Below are 23,282 nucleotides of genomic sequence, written 5' to 3'. Positions count from 1 at the left end.
GAGCATATTCTCCTTAAAATTCAACAGTAAACACTAATCAAAATCCTAGCAGACAGCTGCACACATCAGTGCGGTGTTTTTTTTTTTTTTTGGTTTTTTTTGGAAACCCCCCTCTGCTCGCGTTTCGTATCCTGAACTGACACCTCAACACAGCGCTCCCGTGTGGGTGGGACTTCCGGTGGAGCACACCCGGAAGATTCGGATGCAAGTTTCACTGCCCGACCGTGCATCCATATGGTCGTTATTGTAAACGTTTTAATGTGATTTAAGACTTTTTCTACACCGTAGTCTTGCAAAAAATGTTATCCTTAGACTTCCTCGACGATGTTCGTCGCATGAATAAGCGGCAGGTGGGTACCAGAGTGTTTGTTCACGCCTACGTCTTTGTATGGCAAGTGAGCTCATAGCTAACGAGGACTAGCCGCCGACCCAGTTTTTAACCGCTGCAGCCTGTCTGTTGTTAGCGACCTCAAAAGTATTTTATTTCATGCACATTTCTATTTTAAAGCTCGTTCTATGTGATGCAGCATGAAGATTCTCTTTAAACCGCGTGTAAAGAATAATCACTGACTTTAGGGTAGCTAGCGTTTCCTGGCTTTACATTATTGTCATGGCACCGCTAGCAAAAGTCAAACGGCAGATGTACCACTACTGCCTTCAGTGTTACAGTAGTTGGGGTAGTTTATACTGGTTATGCAGACAGTTTTATATTTTTAAAAGATTGTAACTCAAAGTGTTTTTTCTACTTTTGTTTGCAGCTCTACTATCAGGTGCTGAACTTTGGTATGATTGTTTCCTCTGCGCTGATGATCTGGAAGGGATTGATGGTTGTCACTGGTAGTGAGAGTCCTATTGTTGTTGTTCTCAGGTAAGTTGGTACTTTAAATCTTGTTCTGCTGTGCTGAGAATTTATTACTGTGAAAACTAGAGTGACTTCCTCTCTGTTCCTCGCGCCATGTTCCATATCGTCATGGCCTATGTAATTTTTAACGAAAGTGTTATTTTTGCCTAAATTATAATTATATTTTCAGTGTTTGGTTCAGTTTTTAGCATCTCTGAAAAACCTTTAAAAAAATGACTTGGGCCATTATTTTAAGAGGGTGACGATATGCAAATGAACTTTTGCAGATAATAAGCATCTATACCTTCCAAGGACATTAAAGCTTTATACATTAATAGTGGGTAAAGTTATGATTTATGGAATAAATATTAGAAGACCAAGAGATTAAAATAGTTTTTGTTACACACATCCTTCAGAAGCTGCATTTTGTCTTTGTGTTTTCATGCATTTGTGCTCGCCTGGCTGTGCAGGTGACCACTTTACCAAAGGCTAGAGTCCCAGCAGTGGGCTGGGTTCAAGTGCAGCCGAGACCATTTGTGTCAGTCCACCTTACTCGCTCCCCACTTTACTGTACAGTCAACACTGTGCTATCCCATAGGGGCAAAAAAGGTCATGGTTTTCCTTTCGACTTTGATTAGCATTTCCCTCTTTTTAATGCGAAGTTTTGTATAGTCATTGGAGTTAATGGCATACTCTTTATGAATTAAAAGAACTACAATGCTGTTTCATTATGGTTGTGAACCTGTGTAAAATTTAAATTACAAACAGAATGTAATGACTTGCAAATTGTTTAAACCCAGTATTTAACTGAAAATGAAAATTCTTAAACTATATGCTTGCTTAAATCTGATACCAGCAACAGGATTCAAAAGGTTGAGAGAAGGGCATGTTTACCACTCTGTGAATCGTTGCCTTCTGTTAAGTTTTTTTTTTTTTTTTTTGGAAATAAGGTTGTAAATTGGTAACTTTGACAAATATGCCTTTGAAATTTTTTGACCAAATACAGCATTATTTGTGCAAAGGTAGCAATGACTGTGATGAGACTCAAATTCTATGATGCCTCTGTAAGTAAGGTTTATTTTGACTTGGGTAATATTATTTTGTAACCCTATTAAATAATTGGTAGCTGGGGATGTCTTGATGCATTTTTAATATTATATAAACTGTGCAGTTTAAAGCTGTCATTTTAAAAGTCGTTGTTAATACTAATTTCAAACTTTTAAAAAATGGACTGGAAACATCCTGTTTAAATGATCTAAATGCTTCCAGCTAATTTTGCTAATGTGTGTCTGTTTTATTTCAGTGGAAGTATGGAGCCAGCTTTCCACAGAGGAGACCTCTTGTTCCTGACCAACCGGGTAGAGGATCCAATCAGAGTCGGAGAGATTGTTGTCTTCAGAATAGAAGGCAGAGAGATCCCAATTGTACACAGAGTACTAAAGATCCATGAAAAGTATGAGTGTATATTTTGCTAGTTTTATTTTCTATGATAAAGTTACATTTTCATTTCCATTCCCTTCTATTAAATAGGAAAAGGAAGTCTGCACACCAGCAAAAGGTCCTGGGTAATAAGTATAAATTTAATACAAAATCATGATGAGAGTGACATTTCGGGCCACAACTGCTGTTCCTCAGATGTGAAGATATTACAGGGAACGTGTTCTTTATATACGCCAACATCTCATTAGAGTCATGTGGTTGTGGATGCCTACCAACCAAACCATTTGCTGGTGTGCGGACTTCCTTTTCCTGATTGCTTGTTTTTTAGCCCAGCACCCAGTTTTCATAGTATTGGATTGTGCGTGTCCTCATCTCCATTCCCTTCTATTAAACCTGAATTTTGCCTTTTGATATTTTGACTGAAAAGCTTAAAGGGGCGGGGCATTCCAAAGTAGTAGAAAGTTTAAGCTGTGGCTGCAGCATGTGGTGGTCCAACACCTTACTACACTTTATATTGAATGACATTTGATTTGTTGCTAGTCTGTATTTAAAATAATGTTCTGAGAAGCCTCTGTTATATTACACACACAAATCCCCCCCCCACAGTGTTGAAAAAGGGGACTTGGAGCCACTGTGGTCTGAAAATCATGTTAATGCTTTGTTCACAGGGAAAATGGAGACATTAAGTTCTTGACCAAAGGGGACAACAATGCAGTGGATGACAGAGGGCTGTACAAGCAGGGTCAACACTGGCTGGAGAAAAAAGATGTGGTGGGACGAGCTCGGGGGTAAGTATTTTGGTTGGAAAAAAATGTGTAATGGTGCAGATATTGTAAAACATATTTGATACAGATAACTTGGAAGGTTTTGCTGAAGATGTATTTCCAGATTGAACTGTAAGTGTGAAAGTTAGAAAGTAACCTGTCTATGGGTACTTTAAAAAATGTATTGGCAATTTATCTTGCCAGTAAATTTCTCCTGATGTTGGACATAAAGGGAACACTTGAATGGAATGAAGTAATATAACTGTTTCTGAGACAAACTGTCAGTCATTTGGGAAAAGCAGCATTTTTTCCTCTTTGCTGTTAAGATTTGATATGCAGTGCTCAACAAAATTAGAGGGACACTTGATCATCACAGTATAACATGAAGTCAGTTAACTTCAGGGCCATAGAAGAGCATCAACCAGCAGCAGTACCAGTATCTGCTTCTTTGTTTGAGGATGAACAGAAGGTGCCAGAGCCCTACAAAATAACCCCTAGACCAAACTGCCAGACACAAACTCCATGAGCATGGCATTAGAACCCGTTTTCCTTTAGTGGCACTTCTACTCGTAGCCCAGCACCGTGCAGCTCGACTGACACTCTGATCTTGTCACAGATGAGAGGAGTGACATGTGTGAGATGGTCTGGAGGTGCTGTGGTGAATGTTACATTACCTTGCAACATCATCTAGAATAACCAGATTGGCAGTAGGTCAGCAACAGGCTGAAAAGGCATCCTTAGAGAATGCCAATTGAGCTGCGTAATGCTGGCTTTGAGCACAGGTCTGTTGCTGACAATTTGGTCACAAACATGTATGAGCATTCAGCTGGAAGTCATTTTGTAGTACTCTGGCAGTTTTCCACCAGTTCCTGTTCAGACAAAGGAGTAGATAATGGTCCTGCTTCTGGTTCATGCCTTTCTACAGCTCTGTTTAGCTCTCCGTGTCTAATGGCCCATCTCCCGGTGTCTTGTATACACTCTTGAGACTGTGGTGGAAGACTTCTTGTAATGTTTGCTCCAACATGGTACATACATGGATGTGCCATTCTAAAGAAGCTAGTCTACCTGTGCAACCTGAAAGGGCTGCAGATGCCATCTCATGCTGCAGTAGTGACACGGACACGAGCAAAAAACAAAAGCAACACTGGAGAAAAATCAGTTTGGTGGGATAAGGAGAACATAATGGTCTGTAGCTGCCACCTTGGAACGTTTCTGAGAGTTTCTGTGTTGTCATCTCTCCAGTGCATCTGCTGTTGCTTTCATTTGCATCTAAGCAGGAGAACTGAGTTCACAATGGTTTATGCTTCCTAACAGATTTATGTCCCTAAAGTTTAACTGACTTGTGTTACACTGCACTGATTAAATGTTCCACACATAGACTGTATTTAAAAAAAAAAAACTGACGTAGCTAACATAACATCCCATAACATATTGGTTAGTGAAGCCTCAAGCTAAGTGTTTTTCTCCCCATCAGAATGCACTTTTTAGGCTTTTTTTTTTTTTTTTTAATTGGTTTGTGAATCAGGTTGAATTCAAGATCAAAGGAAACTAATGTGCGGCAGATAATTAGTGTTTCCTTACCTAAACCCAGCCAGAGTAACAAATATATGCATATTTTACACACACACACACACACGCTACATCAGTGAACAATCCAGAACCGTACACGCAGGAAACTTATCAGGTCAAAAAAACATGGAATTGCATTCAAGGAAGCTGCAATGTTATTTCTCAGTCTTAATACTGAATGGGCCACTATGTTGAATATGCATTAACCTTCAGGGAGTCGAAGGTTTGCAGTATAATTACTTATACTAGTTATTCTTCAGATTCCTGTTGCTTCACTGTCAGCAAACTCCACCGGCATTAGAAGAACACAAGTAGCTTTCTAGTTGTCTGTTAACTTTGAAGGCAATACAGTCACAACAAGTATGGTGTAACTGCTTAAAACAGCGTTGTCAATCCAGTGTAACATTTACACTTCAATTGCGTAGTCCCCAATTCATTGGTGTTTTAGACATTTTGTTTATGGGGGCTACATTACAGTATGCATCAATAACATTTAACATCTCATTTCCAGGTTTGTGCCATACATCGGAATTGTCACCATCCTCATGAATGACTATCCCAAGTTTAAAGTAAGTCAGCTGCTCCTGTTGACGTGTCCCAAGTTGACAAGATTTCTCTGGTTTTTAGGCTTAAAAATAGGGAACATGATCTGATTTCTTCTTCCTGCGTTTTCATTCTGCAGTATGCCGTTCTCTTCATGCTGGGTCTATTCGTGTTGGTCCATCGGGAGTGAGGTGCTTCAAGCTTCAGCACTTGAGAAGGATAAACTACGTCCAGGAAACCTCAGTCATGCCTTTCAGAACAGAATTAAGTTAGAATTGTCAAACCCAACTGGCTTTTTGTACCATTTGTTTGAACATTTTGTAGAAATGTGGATAGGGTGTTTACATTTGAAATATCCAAGCTTTAAAAATATTTTTGTGAGGGAACTAGGTTAGATTTAGCTTGAAGTCTATCTTTATTTGTAATCTTCAGAATGTGAAATGACATTCTTAAAGTCGTTTCTTTCCTGTTAAATCATTGTCTTATGTGAAGAATATGTGAAGTATTTTATGACAACTGAATATGAATGAAAATTAAATATGAAATCTGGTTACCATCCCCTATGAATTATTTTAACCCTGTGACTGACTTTATTTTTGCCCTACCTCCTTGTTTAAATTAACGTCAAACATCAAATTTTTTTCTCATAAGGAAATTAGGCCATTTATTTGCTATTTGTTTGGGTACTTCAAGTATTTGAAAAATGAGTTTTTGTATTTCTGTTGCTGGTTGCCATTAAACTTTTCAAGTGTTGTTAGTAATGCTATATAATTTCTGTATTGCTTAACATGGAATTCATAAAGAACGTCCTCGAGTTTAGGTGATGAAAAACTTCAGTTTTTTCTTTTTTCTCCATTTTAATTCATCTGATTTTGTTTTGGGTTTTTTTGGTGAAACCAACACTGGGCACACTTTAATTTGGGTGAGCTGTGTCAGAGATAATTTGCTGCTAACGCATTTTGTTGCAAATTAAATGGTGTAATGGCTTGTTTGGTAAATTTCTATTTAAAGGTCACCGGAGCGGGGCAGGGTTTTTTTTTTTTCTGCCTCCACGTGGGTTGAGCTTTAATGAGTGCAGACGAGCTTTGTTGACAACATCAGCACACTTTAGTATTCTTGCAGTCAAATCCCAGAAATCCAGCTCTGACATAATCATACAGTGGAAGGTATAAGCTATAATTTTACTATGGATCCACTTGAAACTCTATTAATGCACTTGAACTCTGAGTGAAACTGATTGCATTTGCAGTTTTTCTTAGACCTGAAAGACCTTGACCTTGTTAGATGGGGCTTGCTGCTTCCATTTTGAGCCAAGCAAAAACGATTCAGTGACACTGGACTTCACAGGAGTTATGAAGTATGAAACTAAAGGAAGACTTCTTTTAAACTCTGCTTTTTAAATCAACCTTTGGTAATGTCTTGGTGTGGGCCTCAGTGAACAACGCAACCTGAAGTAACCCCAAGCACAGGTTAACCTGTGAAATTAATTTCAGACTTTGATGTATAAATCCATTGTTTTGACGTACTGTAAGGCAGCAGTGTTGTGCCCGTCTCATATCATTTAATTTGTGAACGTAGGGATGTCCTGATGGTCAGGCGGTTTTCTAATTAAGCTGACATTCAGCTGTGCCAATTTATGAAATCACAAGATTGTGTGCTAATGTGAAAGGTTATAAAAGAGCAAGATTAAAAACTGCAGCTCTTTCACTATACTTGCAACTTTAGCACCCTGAAGTGACAGAGAGGCCATCTGTCTTATCAGTTCTAAATTAGCAGAGGGAATCAGCAGGTTCTCCTATCCACGGAGGACTGACGGTGATCACAGTGGCATGTTGCAACTGGCCAAATGTCATGTTGCTCATTGCAAGGGGCTAGGCCTGGCCATGAGAAAGGGAGGGGGTGGAGGGACCTTAGCAGGAAATTATTATATGTACGATTATATGTGCTGGAAATGGAAGCATTAGCTACCCCCCCCCCCCCCCCCCCCCCCCCCCCCCGTGTCATTTTGTGGCTCTAACCACCCAATTTACACCAACAGTGCACATTTAAAAAAATATATATATATATCAGTGCTCGCTTATGACGCTTTTAGTAATAGTTAAAATATAGTCAACTGTTGTGCTATATGATATCACATAGATTAAAAATAAACTATAAGGTCATGATGATGCATCTGATTAAAACCTCCTAAAAAAAAACCTCCTCACTTTTCCTTGTTCTGTAACTTCTGAAAACAATATCCAATATGAATTTACACTTCAGTTTATCAACACACACTGAATATCTGTGCACTGGCATGTTGCTGCTCATAGCTGGTGTCTGCTCTGAGTTAAGAAGAATCGCGTGGCGCGCGAAATACCTACAACACGACACGCGGACCAGCAGAACCTGAACAGTGACTCAACTGTCTTCAATTTATGCAGGAAGCTGAATGGAAAAAAAAAAATATATATATATATATATATACGCAACATACAAAGAGCCCACCCCGGTCAGGAGAGCCTATAAAAGCTGGATACATCGGAGCAATCTACAACCAACCGGAGACACTTGGAAATTCGCGCGCTGGAGGACACTTCACCAGTCCACGCTGAGATGAGAGGGTTTACGCTGAATAACGTCTGCCAGTGCGGCTTATTTACATATCTTGTCTTATTTTCTTTCATGTCTTTCACCGCTGCAGTTAGTTTCGACCTAACTGAGCTTAGGAATAAAGTTGCAAAAATCAAAGTGAATCCAAGAGGCAATCTTTGGGCTACAGGTAAGGATATTTTTTACTGTAGATACATTGGTCTAATAAATCACTTTGGCTTCCACCTCATCTTTGTAAATATTTTTACATATAACAGGTTTCTCCTTCTTTTTCTTTTTAACGTTTTAATCGTGATGTGTTCTACTTATTTTAAGTAATTATTGATGGGCTTTTCTTTGGTTTGGAAGGACATTTCATGGGCAAGAAGAGTGTGGTGGATACCCCTCTTTTGCCTTCAAATGAGGACCGGGGTGCCGATGGGCTGGAAGTCACCCTTCCTGCAGAGCAGAGTGCGCTCGGGGAGCTTTTCCAAGAGTTTCTGCGGGTGGCGTTGCAGGCGCAGATGGATACACAAGAAAATCGCTCCAAAAATCAGGTGAAGAGGCTTTCCCTACGTTTCTTTACAAACAAAAAGAGCCCAAAAGGGTAATTCTGTTATTTTCTACTCCTAATTTTATGGATTTTCTGTTTCAGGAGGCGGACTTGTTGATGAAGATTTTAGAAAACTACATCCAAAGCAGAAAGTGATGTAGAGGATACAAACCTGACACGCATTAATACGGATCGAAGGTGACCTGGGCTCACGAGTTAAAATAAATAAGAATCGTGTACAGTCTCATACTCATCATGATTGTAATTTACTGTAACTGTCTTGCTCATTTGCAACACAGTTTTTTCCAGTTATTTTAATGGATCTATTTTACATGTTCTTGTCATTTGTTTAGTTATTTGTATTAAATAAAATAATGATTTGCACTGCTTTGACTTTGATGTGTGACTGATAAATTATAGATTTTTCATTATTATTACAGCACCCCCTCCTAAATAATGCATTAGTAAACCTAGGATGAAACACTGATTTTATTATATGTACACCACTGGTTTATACTTAAACCATAAGAATGGACAACACAGAAAAGATACAGACTGAAAATGCTTTAATGTCTGGGTACCTGTCAGCGAGATGAGTTTGACTCATTCTTTGCTTACATTTGTGGCCTAAAAGACACAGTTATCCAGACATGGATAAAGGTCTTATTTATAGGCCTATCATTAACAATTGAGTCAACATTTTTTTCTTGTAAAAAAAATGCATGTGTCTAAAATAACACTTATATAAATACAAATGTAGGAAGCTTACATAAATCATATTTCTTAGTTTCCTGAATATTTTGACACGAAATCAATATAATCTTTGTACTTTTTCTGTCCTTTGCATAAAGGGATGATCTGTTCTCTCGATCAATAGTAGTGGAGCGCAGTGAGATGGCCCATGCAGTTTCTTTGCCTTGGGCTATTCCATTGTATTGGATAGGCTATTTCAATATCTCTCCCACAATGCTTTGTCTGCTTCTTCATGTCACTTCAAGGTGTTGATTGTGCACCAAATCCAAATTGGTGAGAGGTGTGGGTAAAGGAAATCCTTATAAGCTCTAATACACTATTCGGGTAATGTTTTTGTGAGAGTTCTCTGGATTTCTGGTTAACTTTACAATCTGGGCTCAGTAAATGACACAGGAAAGATATGATTTCTATGATTTATGATATACCTTTTGTTTAAAAAGTGAAGAATAGTCTACAGTTATGCAAAAAACATAATCCAGTCTCTATGATGGTTATTGACAGTTTCTGTAGAATCTGTATTTGAATATGGGTAAGAGAAAGATTTTTAAAATCTTTTGTGCACTGTGCACTCATAATAAAGTTATTACATGAAAAGTGTGTTTACCTTTCAAAGATCCTCTTTGATGCAAAGAGGCAGAACTAGCATATACACTGGTGTTTAGGAAAGGCAGAGAGTGGAAAGACGCTAGTTTAGACTCAGACATTATCCCCAACTTTCTTGAAAAAGTAAAATCCATCATTTTCTTTTGTTGAGCTGAGATTAGTACTAGAAATAAGACGAGACTACAATGAAAATGTTTCTAAAAATGAAAAAAGTTTTACTTTTTTTAAATTAAAACTTTAAATATTCAAAATCAACTCTTCTCATTATTTCATGTTAATGCTCCAAATTGAAAAACAAAATTAAAGCCCAATATATTGGAAATATTGAGTGTCACTGAATTATATAAAGTAATGTGTAGCAGTATGAACCTTGGTAAACTGAATCTAAACTTATTCTGACTGGTGGTTCATAAACAACATAAGTACCATTTAATGCAATTCTGTTAGTGCAGAAACATAAGTTCACTGTATGGGAAGGATTCATGATTTATGTAATACTAAAAAGACTACAAACACAGGCTTTAGTTTGATCTATAGAGACAAAACTTCTTTTCTACAGTTACTGAATCTAATGACATAATTTTTCTCAAGCCAAACATTTTTTTTTTTTTTAAAGTGAGTAACCAATGTTTAACAAAACACATGAAAGGTGATTTGCAGGATTCTGAATGTATTGTGGATGTTGATGCTGGGCTGGATGGTCTGAGTATTTCAGAAACTGCTGATCTCCTTGAATATTTTTGCACATTTCTGGGGAATGGGCAGAATGGTAAGAAAAAAAAATGTATCCAGTTTTCTGGGTGAAAATGTTTTGTTGATTCCAGAGGTCAGAGGAGAATGGCCAGACTTCTTTGAGCTGATAGGAAGGAAACAGTAACTCAAATAAACACATTACAACCAAAATTTCCAGAAGAGCATCTCTGAATGCACAACACATAGAACCTTGAAGCAGATGAGCTACAGCAACAGAAGAACACGCTGGCATTCCAGTCAGCTAAAAACAGGAAACTGAGGCATCAGCATCATTTAAGCATAACAGTCTATCTGAGTATTGTTGCTGACCCTGTCTGTGTCTTTATGAGTACAACCTGCCCATCCAGCAGGATAATGTGTCATTGTCAAAGTTCAAATCAGTTCAAACTGGTTTCTTGAACGTGACAGTGAGTTCACTGTACTCACACTGGTGACTGTATTTCCACAGTCACTAGACCTCAATCCAATAGAGCACGTTGTGATGTTGTGGAAAGGGAGATTTGCATCATGGGTGTGTAGTCAACAAATCTGGACCAAAGTCTCTGAGGAATGTTTCCAGAACCTTGTTGAATCTGTCCCATGAAGAATTAAGGAAGTTCTGAAAGTAAAGAGAGGTCCAATCCAACCCAGTAAACAAGTTTTTTAATCCGAAAGAGCTAAATTAGCAAGCATGTACATATTATAAATATTGTAAATATGTTCCTTAAAAGCACTCCTGGTAGCTGCAGGGGTGGGAAGCCTTTCTCTTTAACAGCCTTTTCTCCTGTTTTGCTTAGGGATGCAGGTACAGTAAGAGGCCTATATTTCTTTCTGGGGTTTGTGGTGGTAGGTAAGTTAGTTTTGTTGTTGTTGTTGTTTCCCTAGTATGTTTTGATTATTTTTGGCCATGCCCACCTCAACACTGTTCTACCTGAAAAAGAGATATATGAACCAATCTGTTTGGACTGCAAATTTGCTGTAGCACTGGTCCTTCCTTGAGAGCTGGGGAGTCATATTTGCTCTGGTGTCCCTGGGCCAGGATGTAACAAGTACTTTTTTTGTTTTGTTTTACATTAGCAGGTAATATTTACCTAATTACATTTAAGTATACTAAAGAAGTAGAACTCAAATGCTTTGTTAATGTTTAAAAGTTCAGAATGCTTACTCAATATTTGACCTTATGGTTTGTTGTAATTGGGTACTTATGTATGAATTTTCATGCATTTACAAAATTATAAACTAAATTACATTATGGCATTCATTTCACATGCAGCAAGAGAGAAATATATTTTAAACCTATTTATATAAGGGAAGTAAATATAAAATGTTACATTATTGAAATGTTACCATTACAAGCTTCCCAAGAAGAATATTGGTATGAGAACCAATATATTTTGGGCCTTTCTTGGATAGTGTAACAGTGAACAGGTCAAACTCAAACCACAGGTCAGACTCAAACCCATGCCGCTGACTTTCTGCCCTGAGACATATGGTCACCTGCTCACATGGTGAACTAATCTGATGCTTAGAACCTGTGTGTTTATTTTAAGTAAGTATCCTGTATCATAAATATGTGTGGCTCCATGGTGTCATGGTTTACGCTAACAACCAAAAATTTTCCAGTTGGGTCTTGGAAAGAGACACAAAGCCCTTTGGGGTTGTGTCACAAAGGGCATCTGGTGTAAAAAAAAAAAAAAAAAAAAGAGAGAGAGAGAGAAAGAAAGAAAAGAAAAGAAAAGAAAGAAAAATCTGCCAAATCAAACACGTGAAAGAGCAGCTGAAAGTAGCTTTATTTTCAATTTAAAAATAATTGTATCAAAATTAAGCACGTTATTTTTTTAGATCTACCTTGATAATGTGTGAAGATGTGCCGGCCTCTTACTGATATGGAAATTCCACTGACATGCACAATTGACAAAGCACAGCAGTGAGAATAACAAAGCATTATCTGGATCTGGCTACAATTGTATTGTAATTGTGCAATATTCTATTAATATTCTATTGAGTGGTAAGATCCAGACTGCCGTAGGCTGTTGATATATTTTTTTTTTCTTTTTCTGTTTTCTTTTTTTTTTAGAAACTGGGTCATCAAAATTGACCCTCAAGCTTGTAACTTCACATATTTGTATTTGACATTAGAATCTGGAGCACACACTTATAATTACGTCTTTGTTCAGTACACAACAGCTGTTAGATCTTGGAATTTTCAGGTGCAGAATGTTGTATACAACTAGGTTAGTAGGCTAGAAAATTGGCTACAATTCAAAAAGAAAATAAGTCTGCACAATAGATTAAAGGAGAAAGAAAAGCACCAAAACACACTTTTAACACTTACATGAGGAAAATGAATTAAAAAAAAACATTTTCTCACGTGTTTCTTTTCATTTTATTTTGTTTAAAAGTGCAAACATGTGTCCTGTCACTTTGTAGCCATCACATAGAGTATTGTGAGAATTTCATCTTAAAGACAAATACTGTGCATTTTTTTTTTGTTTTTTGCATTTTTTTGAAGTTTGATGTAATATTAAAATAATTAGCAAGATGCTTAGTTTTGTCTTGTGCTACAGCCTACACAAATGAACAGCTCTGTATCTCTAACATCGCAGCAGAGTTCATGCTTGCCAAAGTAAAATAATTAAAACTGTTATTCCTCCACATATATGGTTTAATTTTTCAGTTTGATTGGCAATAATCTAGGTAAAGGTCATTAATTATCTTCCCCTAAGATAAACTAGTGTCAGCTATACAATAAATGAGATAGAACTAGGAAGAGGTAGAGAAGGATCTCTGAGAAAACCTAAGTGTGGACCATTCAAAAGTCTGTATCAGAAAGTTACACAAGTTTCTGATACATATATTATAGAATTTGATCTTTAACCTTTAGATGATGTTTAAATAGTAACAATAAGGCTATTAAATAACTTCAAATGACACAAAAAACTCGTACGACTCTAAAACTATTGGTGTCCTCATGTTGAAGGACAAATGTCTTTACATAAGAAGAGTTCCTGTAAGTATATTTTTTTTATAATGTTGGACAGTTTTGTCATAGTAATGCACACAGGAGAAGATGATCCAAAAGTAGGACACACAGAGGCAGAATCCAAATCTTTATTCAAAAGTAGGCAGCGGTCATATACAGACTGTCTAATCTCAGACTGTGTCAGACTAGCCTGCTGTGATGTTGGTTTGCCAGACAGTTTGACAAACAAACCAGTCTGTGATCAGACAAAAGGCAAAGTCCATGTCCTATTCCTATAGCCTTCAAGGCCATGGTGAGCTCCATTAGCTGATGAACGTCCCATGTCAGGCATTTATCAGTAGGAATAGGCCAGAACTTCCTTGGAGACAATGGGAAGGACATCACAAGGTTTTGGCATCAAATGGAAAATGCATTGTTAATCAGCATATCAGAGATACGGGTCAAGGTGAGCAGACAAAGTTAGAGAGGCAAGGTCGATACAGTTTGGATATGTGCAGAGGAGGGATATTGATACACTGAACAAGATGCAGCTGCTAGGCAGAAGGAAAAGAAGAAGACCACAGAAAAGGTTCATGGGTATAGTGAATAAGGACATGGAGAAGGTTGGCAGAAAAGGATGCTAGGGATAGCGTGATATGTAGGCAGATCTGCTTTGGTGAAGCTAAAGAGACCAGCTGAAAGAAGAAGAACAAGAGTGATCTGCCACTTGTTATTTATTTTGATTATTTTTATGTTTATGACGTATGGGATGACCTCATCTCAGTTTCTTTTAGAAAGGATGGTCCAGTGTATCTTATGCTAAAGGGGGTAATAAAGGAAGCGCTGAAGAACTTTTCCTCAGTATTTAGAGAATTTGACCAGCTTGTGTTAGGGCTGCCATGGAGATACTTCTTGGACACTTCACTCAGGAACCATCTCAAGCAAATTTGACTCTTTGACTACATCCAATTACCAGGAGGGAAAACTAACATCTGGTGGAACTGCAACTAACAGAAAAAAAAACAATCATTACAAAATAAAACAGGAAACAACATCAACCTACACCTAATGATCCAAAACTACAACAGCTACAACATTCTGTTATTAAAGCTTTGTTTTAAAAAAGATATCCCCACAAAGTAACTCAATCTGCATATGAGTTTTAATGATTTAGAATTATAATCTACAATGAGGTCCCAGTATGGACCTCCCTTTAAATTTGTACCCATGTACAGTTGTGCTCAAAAGTTTACCCTGGCAGAATTTTTGCTTTCCATACCCCAGTTCTTTATACTGTGTATTGCCCCTGCTAACATCAGTGATTACACGCAAATAGATCACAGGTGAGGATGTTACCTTTAGTAGCCATTCAAACCCATTTGTATCAACTTCTGTGCATGCTATCAGGCCAAAATCACCAGGGTATGTAAACTTTTGATCAGGGTCATTTGGGTAGTTTCTGTTGTCATAATGATTTAAAAAGAGAAAACACAGTTGTTTGACAATAAATGGTTTCACCCAACCACTAAGCATGAGTGGAAAGATGTTTTTTGTGTTATCATTCATATTCTCTGAAAAAGGCCAAGAAAGCAAAAATTCTGCCGGGGTATGTAAACCTTTGAGCACAACTGTAGATACAAATATACAATCTCACCTTTACACTGGGAGATAATGTGTTGTAAGAATATGACCCAATAGTTGTCTTTGTCTCTGCCTTTGATATGCTGTTTTTTCTTCCCTGTATATTTTCTTTTCTTTTCTTTTCTTTTCTTTTCTTTTCTTTTCTTTTCTTTTCTTTTCTTTTCTAATTGTGGCTTAAATAATAGCCACAGGCAAACCTGATGCATAATTCACATAGTAAATGTATGTTGTGTCAGAAGAGGCAGTCTCAGCTTATTCTGGAATTGGTAAATTCCACTGTTGTTAGTTTGAAAACCAAAAGCTGACAAAGACAAATTTTACAAGTGTTCATGCAATAAAGCCAAGGCTTTGGAGTCATTATTGATTGAGTGTTGCATCTAATTTCCAGCTGTGTAATCCATCTTGCACGCTTAGGAAATACGCAGGTCTCATAGGTGACATGTGTCTCTTACATTCATTTATGTTTGCCAAGAGACTGTGTGGGCACACTGTGCATGTTATTTTTTATTCAAGCCTGAGACTCTGAAAAATTTATGTAGTAGAAATAAGCATGATTATATGGTTGTAGGCTGTTCTTACCAACTGCTCACTCTTGATAAATCTTTGTCTCGTAACTTGTATGTAAAACTAGCAATGATGCACTGCCACCCTCTGGCATAAAAACACTTACTACACATCACTCACAGCTCAGTGCAGAATCTCCAGGTCAGCTTTTTAAGAGACTCAAAAGAAAAGGCTGATGAAAATAATGGAAAAAAAAAAAAATCCTAAATAAATAAATATCAGTCTATAGGGGTGGCACAGTGGTGGTTAGTACTGCTGCCTCCCCGCAAGAAGGTCCTGGGTTCAAATCCACCACCTGGCCAGGGCCTTTGTTCCCCCTGTGTCTGTATAAGTTCTCACCCTGTACTCTGGCTTCCTCCGCAGTCTAAAGACATGTAGTTAGGTTAATTGGTGATTCTAAATTGCCCATAGGTTAGAATTGTTGTCTGCCTGTGACAGACTGACCACCTGTCCAGGGTGTACCCTGCCGCTCATCCTACAGCAGCTGGGATAGGCTCAAGCCCCCTGTGACCCTGAATTGAATTAGGAGATGAAAATGGATGGATGCATTGGTATATATCTCCTTTATTTATCCAAGTTAAGGTCTCAGAGAGATTAAAAATCTCTAAGAGAGCAGCAGAAATTGCAGCAAAAATCAGGCAATATAGCAAGTAAATAAACAAATACAACTGGAATTCAATATAGGCAAGTGAACACAAAGATCTGAATGATATGCAATAACAGATTGTTACAAGATGAATTCAAAAGCGGTCACATTGACCAAGAGAACTATTCTATAAATCCTTTAAAATGGACTTAAACTCCCCCATCATAACCACTATTGACAATTTCAGGTCTTTTGTAGATTACTAAAGGAAACAGGCCAGCATATTTAAAAGCCCCTTTTCTGAACTCTGTTGTGACTCTAGGGACAAATACTTTTTAAATACTGTGAGAAGTTATTAGTTTTATTGTATATTTGTGTCATCATGAAAAAAAAAGCCGAATTCTTCAGTCATTTTTTAGTTAAGACAGTTAAGTCAGTTATTAATTTCACTTTTCCATGAGTGGCTCAATAGAAGATTTGTTATTGCATATTGCAAAGTAAACTTGTCCAGTTAATTTATTTATTTTTAACAGAGGAGACAGGTGAGGGTGAGCTGCAGATTTGAAGGTGAGTACTGATACTGCAATAAATAGCCCGATCAAAAACAAAGCAAGTTTTTGATGTGGTTTAAAGATAGGACTAAGCTTGAAGCCATGAGAGACAGTGAAGCAGCATGTGGGGGAAGAAAGAAGCACCCTACATGCAAATTTTGAATAACAAACATGCTGAATTACTTCTAAAATACAGTTAAAGCTGTTACACTTAACTGTAGGGCTGTGTTATAGCTCTATAACATAGTTGCTGTTTCAAATTATAGCCCAAATACATTTCAAACGTCCCAGAATTACCCAGTTTGTTTGTTTGTTTTGAATGACGACGTCACCAGAGCACGTGACCGTAAGCGTTTCCTTGCGGCTATTTTATTGGTCAAACCTAGAAGAATCTGCACAGTGGGGCAGGCCGAAGCCATTTTATTATTTTAACAGCAAAGGTGCAGGTGCATCAGTATTTTAATTTTTATACTAACCGTTTTTATTTTAGTGCTTAAACGAGATCATGGGCCAGTGTGGGATTACGTCATCTAAAACCGTCTTGGTTTTCCTCAATCTCATATTTTGGGTAAGAAAACGGCAGATGTTTGAACAATGTGCAGCAACCCAGTGAGGCCGGGGATGAAGACTGTTGGCAAACTGCGCCAGAGATGCGCTGCAGTTTGGCGATAAAACAGATGCTTTATGAAGCTGTAATTATGTTTAAGGGAGCACTGTGACTTTAGTATTCATTGTAAGCGCCACGGACGTTAACTGGAAAACCATTCAGGTAGTTAGCTGTAGCTGTAGCGTGTCTCTATAGCTGCCGCCCACAACTTGCAGCTATGACGTTATGCAGCAGCAGCTGAGTTAGCCTGCAGCGCTGTCTGAGCTACATCACATTAGTAAATAAAAAGCATAGCAGAACTATATTAAAACCTGTATAGCGTTATCAGAAACCATAAACAGAGCTCGAAACACTTTAATATAATCTCGCGCATGACTGAATAATGTAGAGATGTGAGGCCCAGGCTACACTGCATCTGTGTGCTTCATGTCTGTGAGCCTAAATCACCATTATTCATATGAAGCTTTGATTACACGACTTATGGGTCACTGATGTCATAGCTCTGAGTTCAAATGCATGATTTCTATTTAATTCACGTTGAGTTTATTTTATAAATAATAAATATATTTCCAGTGCATTCAAATAATATATTATTTTTATATGTTTAAAATTAAAATCCAAAAATGTTGGGTGGCATAATTGTCCCTAACTAAACTCAATGGGTTGAATAAGGGTAATTTTAAAAAAGACCAGACTAAGAAGACAATTAAATCTGGTGTTTAAATTATATATTAAATTATATTAAAATAAAATACTCCTGTATGCTTTATTTTATTTATTTGTAGTTAAAAAAAAAATCCAAATTCTAAATAACAATTTTAAAGCTGGTAAGGCCATTAAAAATAATTTTGTCTGGTGCAAACATAAACACTATAATTATGAAATTTAAAAAAATAACAGAAGACCCCACGGGAACTTAATGAGTGGCTGAAAAGGTTTGCAGCTCTGTAAATTCTGCTTATATGTTAGCTGTTACACTTTCAATATCATATTAGGAAAACACTAACTTATTAAAGAGATTGTTAGTTTGTTTAAGAATTAAATTTAGGCTTTACTATCAAAAGCAAAATTCCATACAAGTGTTCAGATAAAAGCCTGTTTAAATTGAAAATAATTGCAAAAAGTCAGGTGGTGCAACTGCAAAACATGTCACTTAATTAAATCAATAGAGTTGTGTAGACTGAAACCTGTCTTGGGTTTCTAAAATGCCTATTTTTCTTTTATTTAAAAGAGGATAGTTTATAGTATAAACTCCCACACAATTGAATAACTTATTTTAAACAAATGATTGATCAGGAGGCAAAAAATACATGTCATGTTAATGACCCATACATATTCACAGAGTTCTGTATTTCTATTTTTTTCAGTTCCCTCTGTCTTTGAGCTTTAAATTTAGATGATCTGCATGCGCTTGAAAAGCAAGTTCTTTCTCTCTGCTTGCCTCTGTCTGATGCCTTTTCCTTTGCTTCTTCCTGCAGGCTGCAGCTGGAATTTTATGCTACATAGGAGCTTATGTGTTTATCACATATGATGATTATGACCACTTCTTTGAAGATGTGTACACCTTGATTCCAGCTGTTGTAATCATTGCCGTCGGAACTCTTCTCTTCATCATTGGCTTGATTGGCTGCTGTGCAACAATACGTGAAAGCTCCTGTGGATTAGCAACGGTGAGCACTGCCTACTTTGACATGCACAAAACATTTCTGTAACAGTGTAGGAAACACAAGTAGGCAGTGCCAGGTAGGGTGGGCGATATAGCCTCAAAATTATGCTTGCAGGCAGCAGCATTCGTAAGTCTAAGTAAATGAACGGCATTTTCCATCGTTCTTTTCTAATGAGCTACCACCATGTAACCACATCAGTAATTTTCGTCCATCGTTTTCTCTTCCTGTCATATGAAGTGCAACTAGCAAGCGCTACGGTGGCAGTAAGTGGAATAATTTGTTTGGATTTGGGCAGCACATCAGCAGTTGCTAGTATCTCTTCCTGTGTAGTCTGGTTGTACTCGACAGTGTGTTTTTGCCTCAAATGGTGAAACAAGTTTGTTCTTTCCACCTTTTAGTGGGAACAGTTTTCTTGCATATTTTTTTTTTAAAGTACCAGGTTTTGTTGGAGGTTGTTGAAGGAGCTCCCTTTTTAGGTACTAAAGCATCATTGGAGGCTGACATGTGGCTTTTGCTCTCAGCTATGCCAGGACTATCACATAAAAATTTATACTGGTATTATTGCTGACGATATGATATGTTACAGCCCTAGTGCCGAGAAACAAATCTTAAATCATCAGCTCTATATTGCCCCCAAAACATGGTTCCCTTTTTTATGATCATTTCTCATGTTCACACTGGCCCTTTAATATACCTTCCTAGTTGTGATACCAGTATATTACATAAGGACACAAAAAAAGATTAAAATGTTGTGCTGAAGTTTCTGATTCCAAGTTAGACAGAAAAGGTTGAGAGCTTTTGTGGTCTTTTTAGTTAGAATTTAGTTCATTTAAAATGCAGATTAGGAAGATCACATTAATAATGCCTCATATTAGCTTTACGGAAATTTTTGTGTCCCCCACACTGACATTGAAACTAAAATAAGAAGCACACTTTCTATACTACTGCAATCATAGCCCTTTTCAGTTTTCATATAGGCACCTGCCTGTTGATTTTAAGTGAGAGTTTTAAGATTTAGAGAAAATGTTTTATGTTAGGTTATGATTTTTATTTTAGACCAATTTTACTATTAGTTTTCTGTCTGTCTGTTTTTCAGTTTGCTGCCATACTCCTGTTGGTATTTGTAACGGAGTGTGTGGTGGTCGTGCTCGGCTACATATACAGAGCGAAGGTAAACACTTTCACTCGTCTGCATAAGTGTTCTGGGCTATTAATGTGGACAGTGAAAAGATGAACATCTGTGTGTCTTGTACAATATAATATAAGTTTTGGGGTAATTAGACTAAGGTGCTCATAAGGATATCATGCATGTATTGAGTCAAATATGCAGAGCTACTCACTGCGGTGACCCCCTTGTGAACAAGGGAACAGACAAAAGTAGCTTGTGTGGAATTTACAGTTAAATATTTTATTACTGTGCACAACACAACTCCCTTGGCTATGATGAATTAATTTAGCTGCTCTCATTATTGTTGATCCCTTTGGGTCGGAGTGTTTCTCAGGCATCTATAATTAGTTTTATGATACTGTTATAAGACTTTCTTAGCGTTAACATGTTTAAATAGCTTTGAGTGAGCAGACAAATAACTGCAGCTGTGTTTTCATTTTAGGTAGAAGATGAGGTGAATCACTCCATCCAGAAGGTGTACAATGAATACAACGGCACTAACACTGATGCGCCTAGCCGAGCGATTGATTATGTGCAGAGGCAGGTGAGACCAAACTTCCACTGTGACAAATAATTTTGCCCGCTAAAACTGGGAAAAGTGTGGCCGTTACATGACTTTTTATGCTTAGCAATCATTTCAAATTGCAATCAAAGATTTTCACTCTCCATTCTTCCTAGCTTCACTGCTGCGGCATTCACAACTACTCTGACTGGAAGAACACCCGCTGGTTTAAAGAATCCAAGAACAACAGCGTCCCCGTCAGCTGCTGTCAGCCCAACATCAGCAACTGCACAGGCGTGCTCACTCGACCAGCAGATCTTTACCAAGAGGTATACACAGCAAGTGTAGCTGCCGTGGTTAAATCATCAGTACAGACTAAACTGTTTTCCAGCTCGTGCAGATTGTGTTTATAGCTACAAAATTTATGTGATGATTTTTATCTTTCGTCTTAGGGATGTGAAGCTCTTGTTGTGAAGAAATTAAAGGAGATTATGATGTATGTCATATGGGCTGCATTAACTTTTGCATCTATACAGGTAAGGAATATGAATTTATTTTACAATCCAGCATATATTCTGTAGTTTGTTCCAATATTTCTGTTAAATTGGGAAGCAGCTGATGATTAGTTGGGCTGTTTGATCAGATTTACATGGAGTTTGCTGAAGGGAAAATTGACTTCACGGTTTTGTGCTGTCTGCCTGCAGATGCTGGGCATGCTCTGTGCTTGCGTGGTGCTGTGCAGGAGGAGTCACGACCCAGCTTATGAGCTGCTGGTCACAACCAACAGCTATGCATGAAGAATGCAGCCAGCCAACAAAGCACTAAGAAATTCAACAGGAGCATCACCGGACATGTCCACAGTAGATATCAGCTGTAGTTATATAAGCTCAAGCACGCCTTGCACAATTCATGATGAAGTAGCGAACACTGACATTTTGGGTGGGTGGGGGCTTCAAGGGAAAACCATTTATTTATTGACATGCTTTCCAAGTTCCTGTTACTTTTAAATGTTTATTCTTTTGTTACAAATACTGAAATATTTTCAAAAGCCAAAGCTGTATATGGCTAATTGACTTTTGATCATTGATGTGCAATTTTTTTTTCCTTTTAATTGTGGCTTCATAAAATGAGTGTAAATCCCCAATAAGGATGATGAGGGGCTTACATGTGAAAATAAGATTGGGAGTGTTGTATGGAAACTTTTTCTTTGTGTGCTACTTTGCACTACAGTTGGAACTCTGGAGATATTTAGTGGTTGTTAAACTGTATAAGCTATACTAAAAAAGAACATGTACTCTATGACCAAGACCTGGGTTTGACCAGACAAATCCTTTTGTCGTAGTACAGAGCCGAGGTTTTGATCTTAGCTGTTACATGAATGCAGTCTAGTGTTTAAGATTTGCAGAATAAGAATAATGAATGTTTGTTTGTTTTTTATGTGTTGGAGCAGCTCTGTATCTCATTCTCAAAGCCATGTTTGGTTAACAAGTTGTTCATGTTCACAGATATTCAGATTGTAAATTTCCAAATCAGGCTTCACTAACGAGATATAAATTGTGAATTAACTATTTGGTCTCCAGTGCCATTAGTAGGAGTATTATCAGTGTTACCTAAAGATTTATATATGTAGATTCAGTCTGTTACAGTCACAGAATTCCTTGTTTAGTTTGATTTGTTAAGTATAAACCTGATTTAAAAAAAACAACAACAAAAAAAAATACTTTTTTGTACCTTGTAGTGAATGCGTGCACCCTTTTAATATTTTTAAGCTGTTGAGTTGACCCCATATTTAGCTAGTTCCACTGAAAAAACATGACAAAATAAATTTTAATGATTGAAGAACAAGCAGGAGACAAATAAACTCTTACACCTCAACTGGATTGTTTAAATTTGTTTTTTTCACATTATGTTACATGACAGTAAATATACTACCATCCAAACCAGACACAAAGTACTTAGACAAGTAATAATTGGCTATTTCATCAGGCACGTGGAAATGTATAAAACATTTTTAAACATGCCGTCATTTGACAAGCAAAAAAAATTGTTTATTCTAGTTCATCAATAGGCGCTACGATTGTAGCGGATGGTCAATGCAAGGGTTATGGAAAATACTTTTATGAACAGGAGATATAAATAATGAGGTACTACAGTCATATGAAAAGGAAAGTTTTTGCAGGACTTTATGCAGTCCTGTGAAAAACTAAGTACATCCTTACTGTTTCCATAGGAATTAAGAGTGTAAGTAGCAGCCAGGTGCTGCTAATCTAATGCTGAGTGATTATCAGCAAGTGTGGCCACCTCTGTTAAGTTTGCTGATCTGGAGCATTTAGGTGTGTTGTGTTAATGCCACAGTCTTCCCAGGAATGGGCATCCTGGCAAATTCATCCTCAGAGAAACTGCAAAAACCCAAAGGCTACATCTCCACAACATCATTTAGCATGTTAAATGTTAAAGCTCCTGACAGTACAATTAGAAAAACACTGAACAGGTATGGCTTGTTCGGAAGGGTTGCCAGGAATAAAAGAACATGGCTTAGGTTTGCAAAAATTCCTCTAGAATGCTGTTCGAAGTGGAGATGTTTGGCCATAATCCACAGTGGCTAGTTTAGTTAAAACCAAACAGCATGTCAACACAAAAACCTCATGTAATTGTCAAGCATGGT

At 37.4% G+C, this 23,282-nt stretch overlaps 3 protein-coding genes across 4 annotated transcripts; all 3 read left to right on the top strand.

Annotated features, from left to right (window-relative positions):
* Window positions 1-159: 159 nt before the first annotated feature.
* On the top strand, window positions 160-5,727 carry sec11a (SEC11 homolog A, signal peptidase complex subunit). The gene is made up of 6 exons (XM_030721885.1): window positions 160-350; window positions 759-868; window positions 2,145-2,294; window positions 2,950-3,069; window positions 5,126-5,183; window positions 5,297-5,727. Exons 1-6 carry the CDS (start codon window positions 300-302, stop codon window positions 5,345-5,347), a joined length of 540 nt encoding a protein of 179 aa, XP_030577745.1. The 5' UTR covers window positions 160-299; the 3' UTR covers window positions 5,348-5,727.
* Window positions 5,728-7,710: 1,983 nt separating this feature from the next.
* On the top strand, window positions 7,711-8,599 carry nmbb (neuromedin Bb). The gene is made up of 3 exons (XM_030726364.1): window positions 7,711-7,918; window positions 8,098-8,285; window positions 8,384-8,599. Exons 1-3 carry the CDS (start codon window positions 7,753-7,755, stop codon window positions 8,435-8,437), a joined length of 408 nt encoding a protein of 135 aa, XP_030582224.1. The 5' UTR covers window positions 7,711-7,752; the 3' UTR covers window positions 8,438-8,599.
* An 8,483-nt stretch (window positions 8,600-17,082) lies between these two features.
* On the top strand, window positions 17,083-22,492 carry LOC115775180 (tetraspanin-3-like). 2 transcript variants are annotated; one of them, XM_030722732.1, is made up of 7 exons: window positions 17,083-17,241; window positions 18,855-18,950; window positions 20,044-20,118; window positions 20,558-20,659; window positions 20,794-20,946; window positions 21,070-21,153; window positions 21,322-22,492. In XM_030722732.1, exons 1-7 carry the CDS (start codon window positions 17,179-17,181, stop codon window positions 21,412-21,414), a joined length of 666 nt encoding a protein of 221 aa, XP_030578592.1. In that variant the 5' UTR covers window positions 17,083-17,178; the 3' UTR covers window positions 21,415-22,492. The 2 variants fall into 2 exon arrangements, with proteins under 2 accessions (XP_030578592.1, XP_030578583.1); XM_030722723.1 differs by having other exon boundaries at window positions 17,086-17,241; window positions 18,759-18,950.
* Window positions 22,493-23,282: the final 790 nt, after the last annotated feature.

This window comes from Archocentrus centrarchus, chromosome 3 (assembly GCF_007364275.1).
Source record: "Archocentrus centrarchus isolate MPI-CPG fArcCen1 chromosome 3, fArcCen1, whole genome shotgun sequence".
NCBI lineage: Eukaryota > Metazoa > Chordata > Actinopteri > Cichliformes > Cichlidae > Archocentrus > Archocentrus centrarchus.
This window is presented reverse-complemented; position numbering and strand designations above follow the sequence as displayed.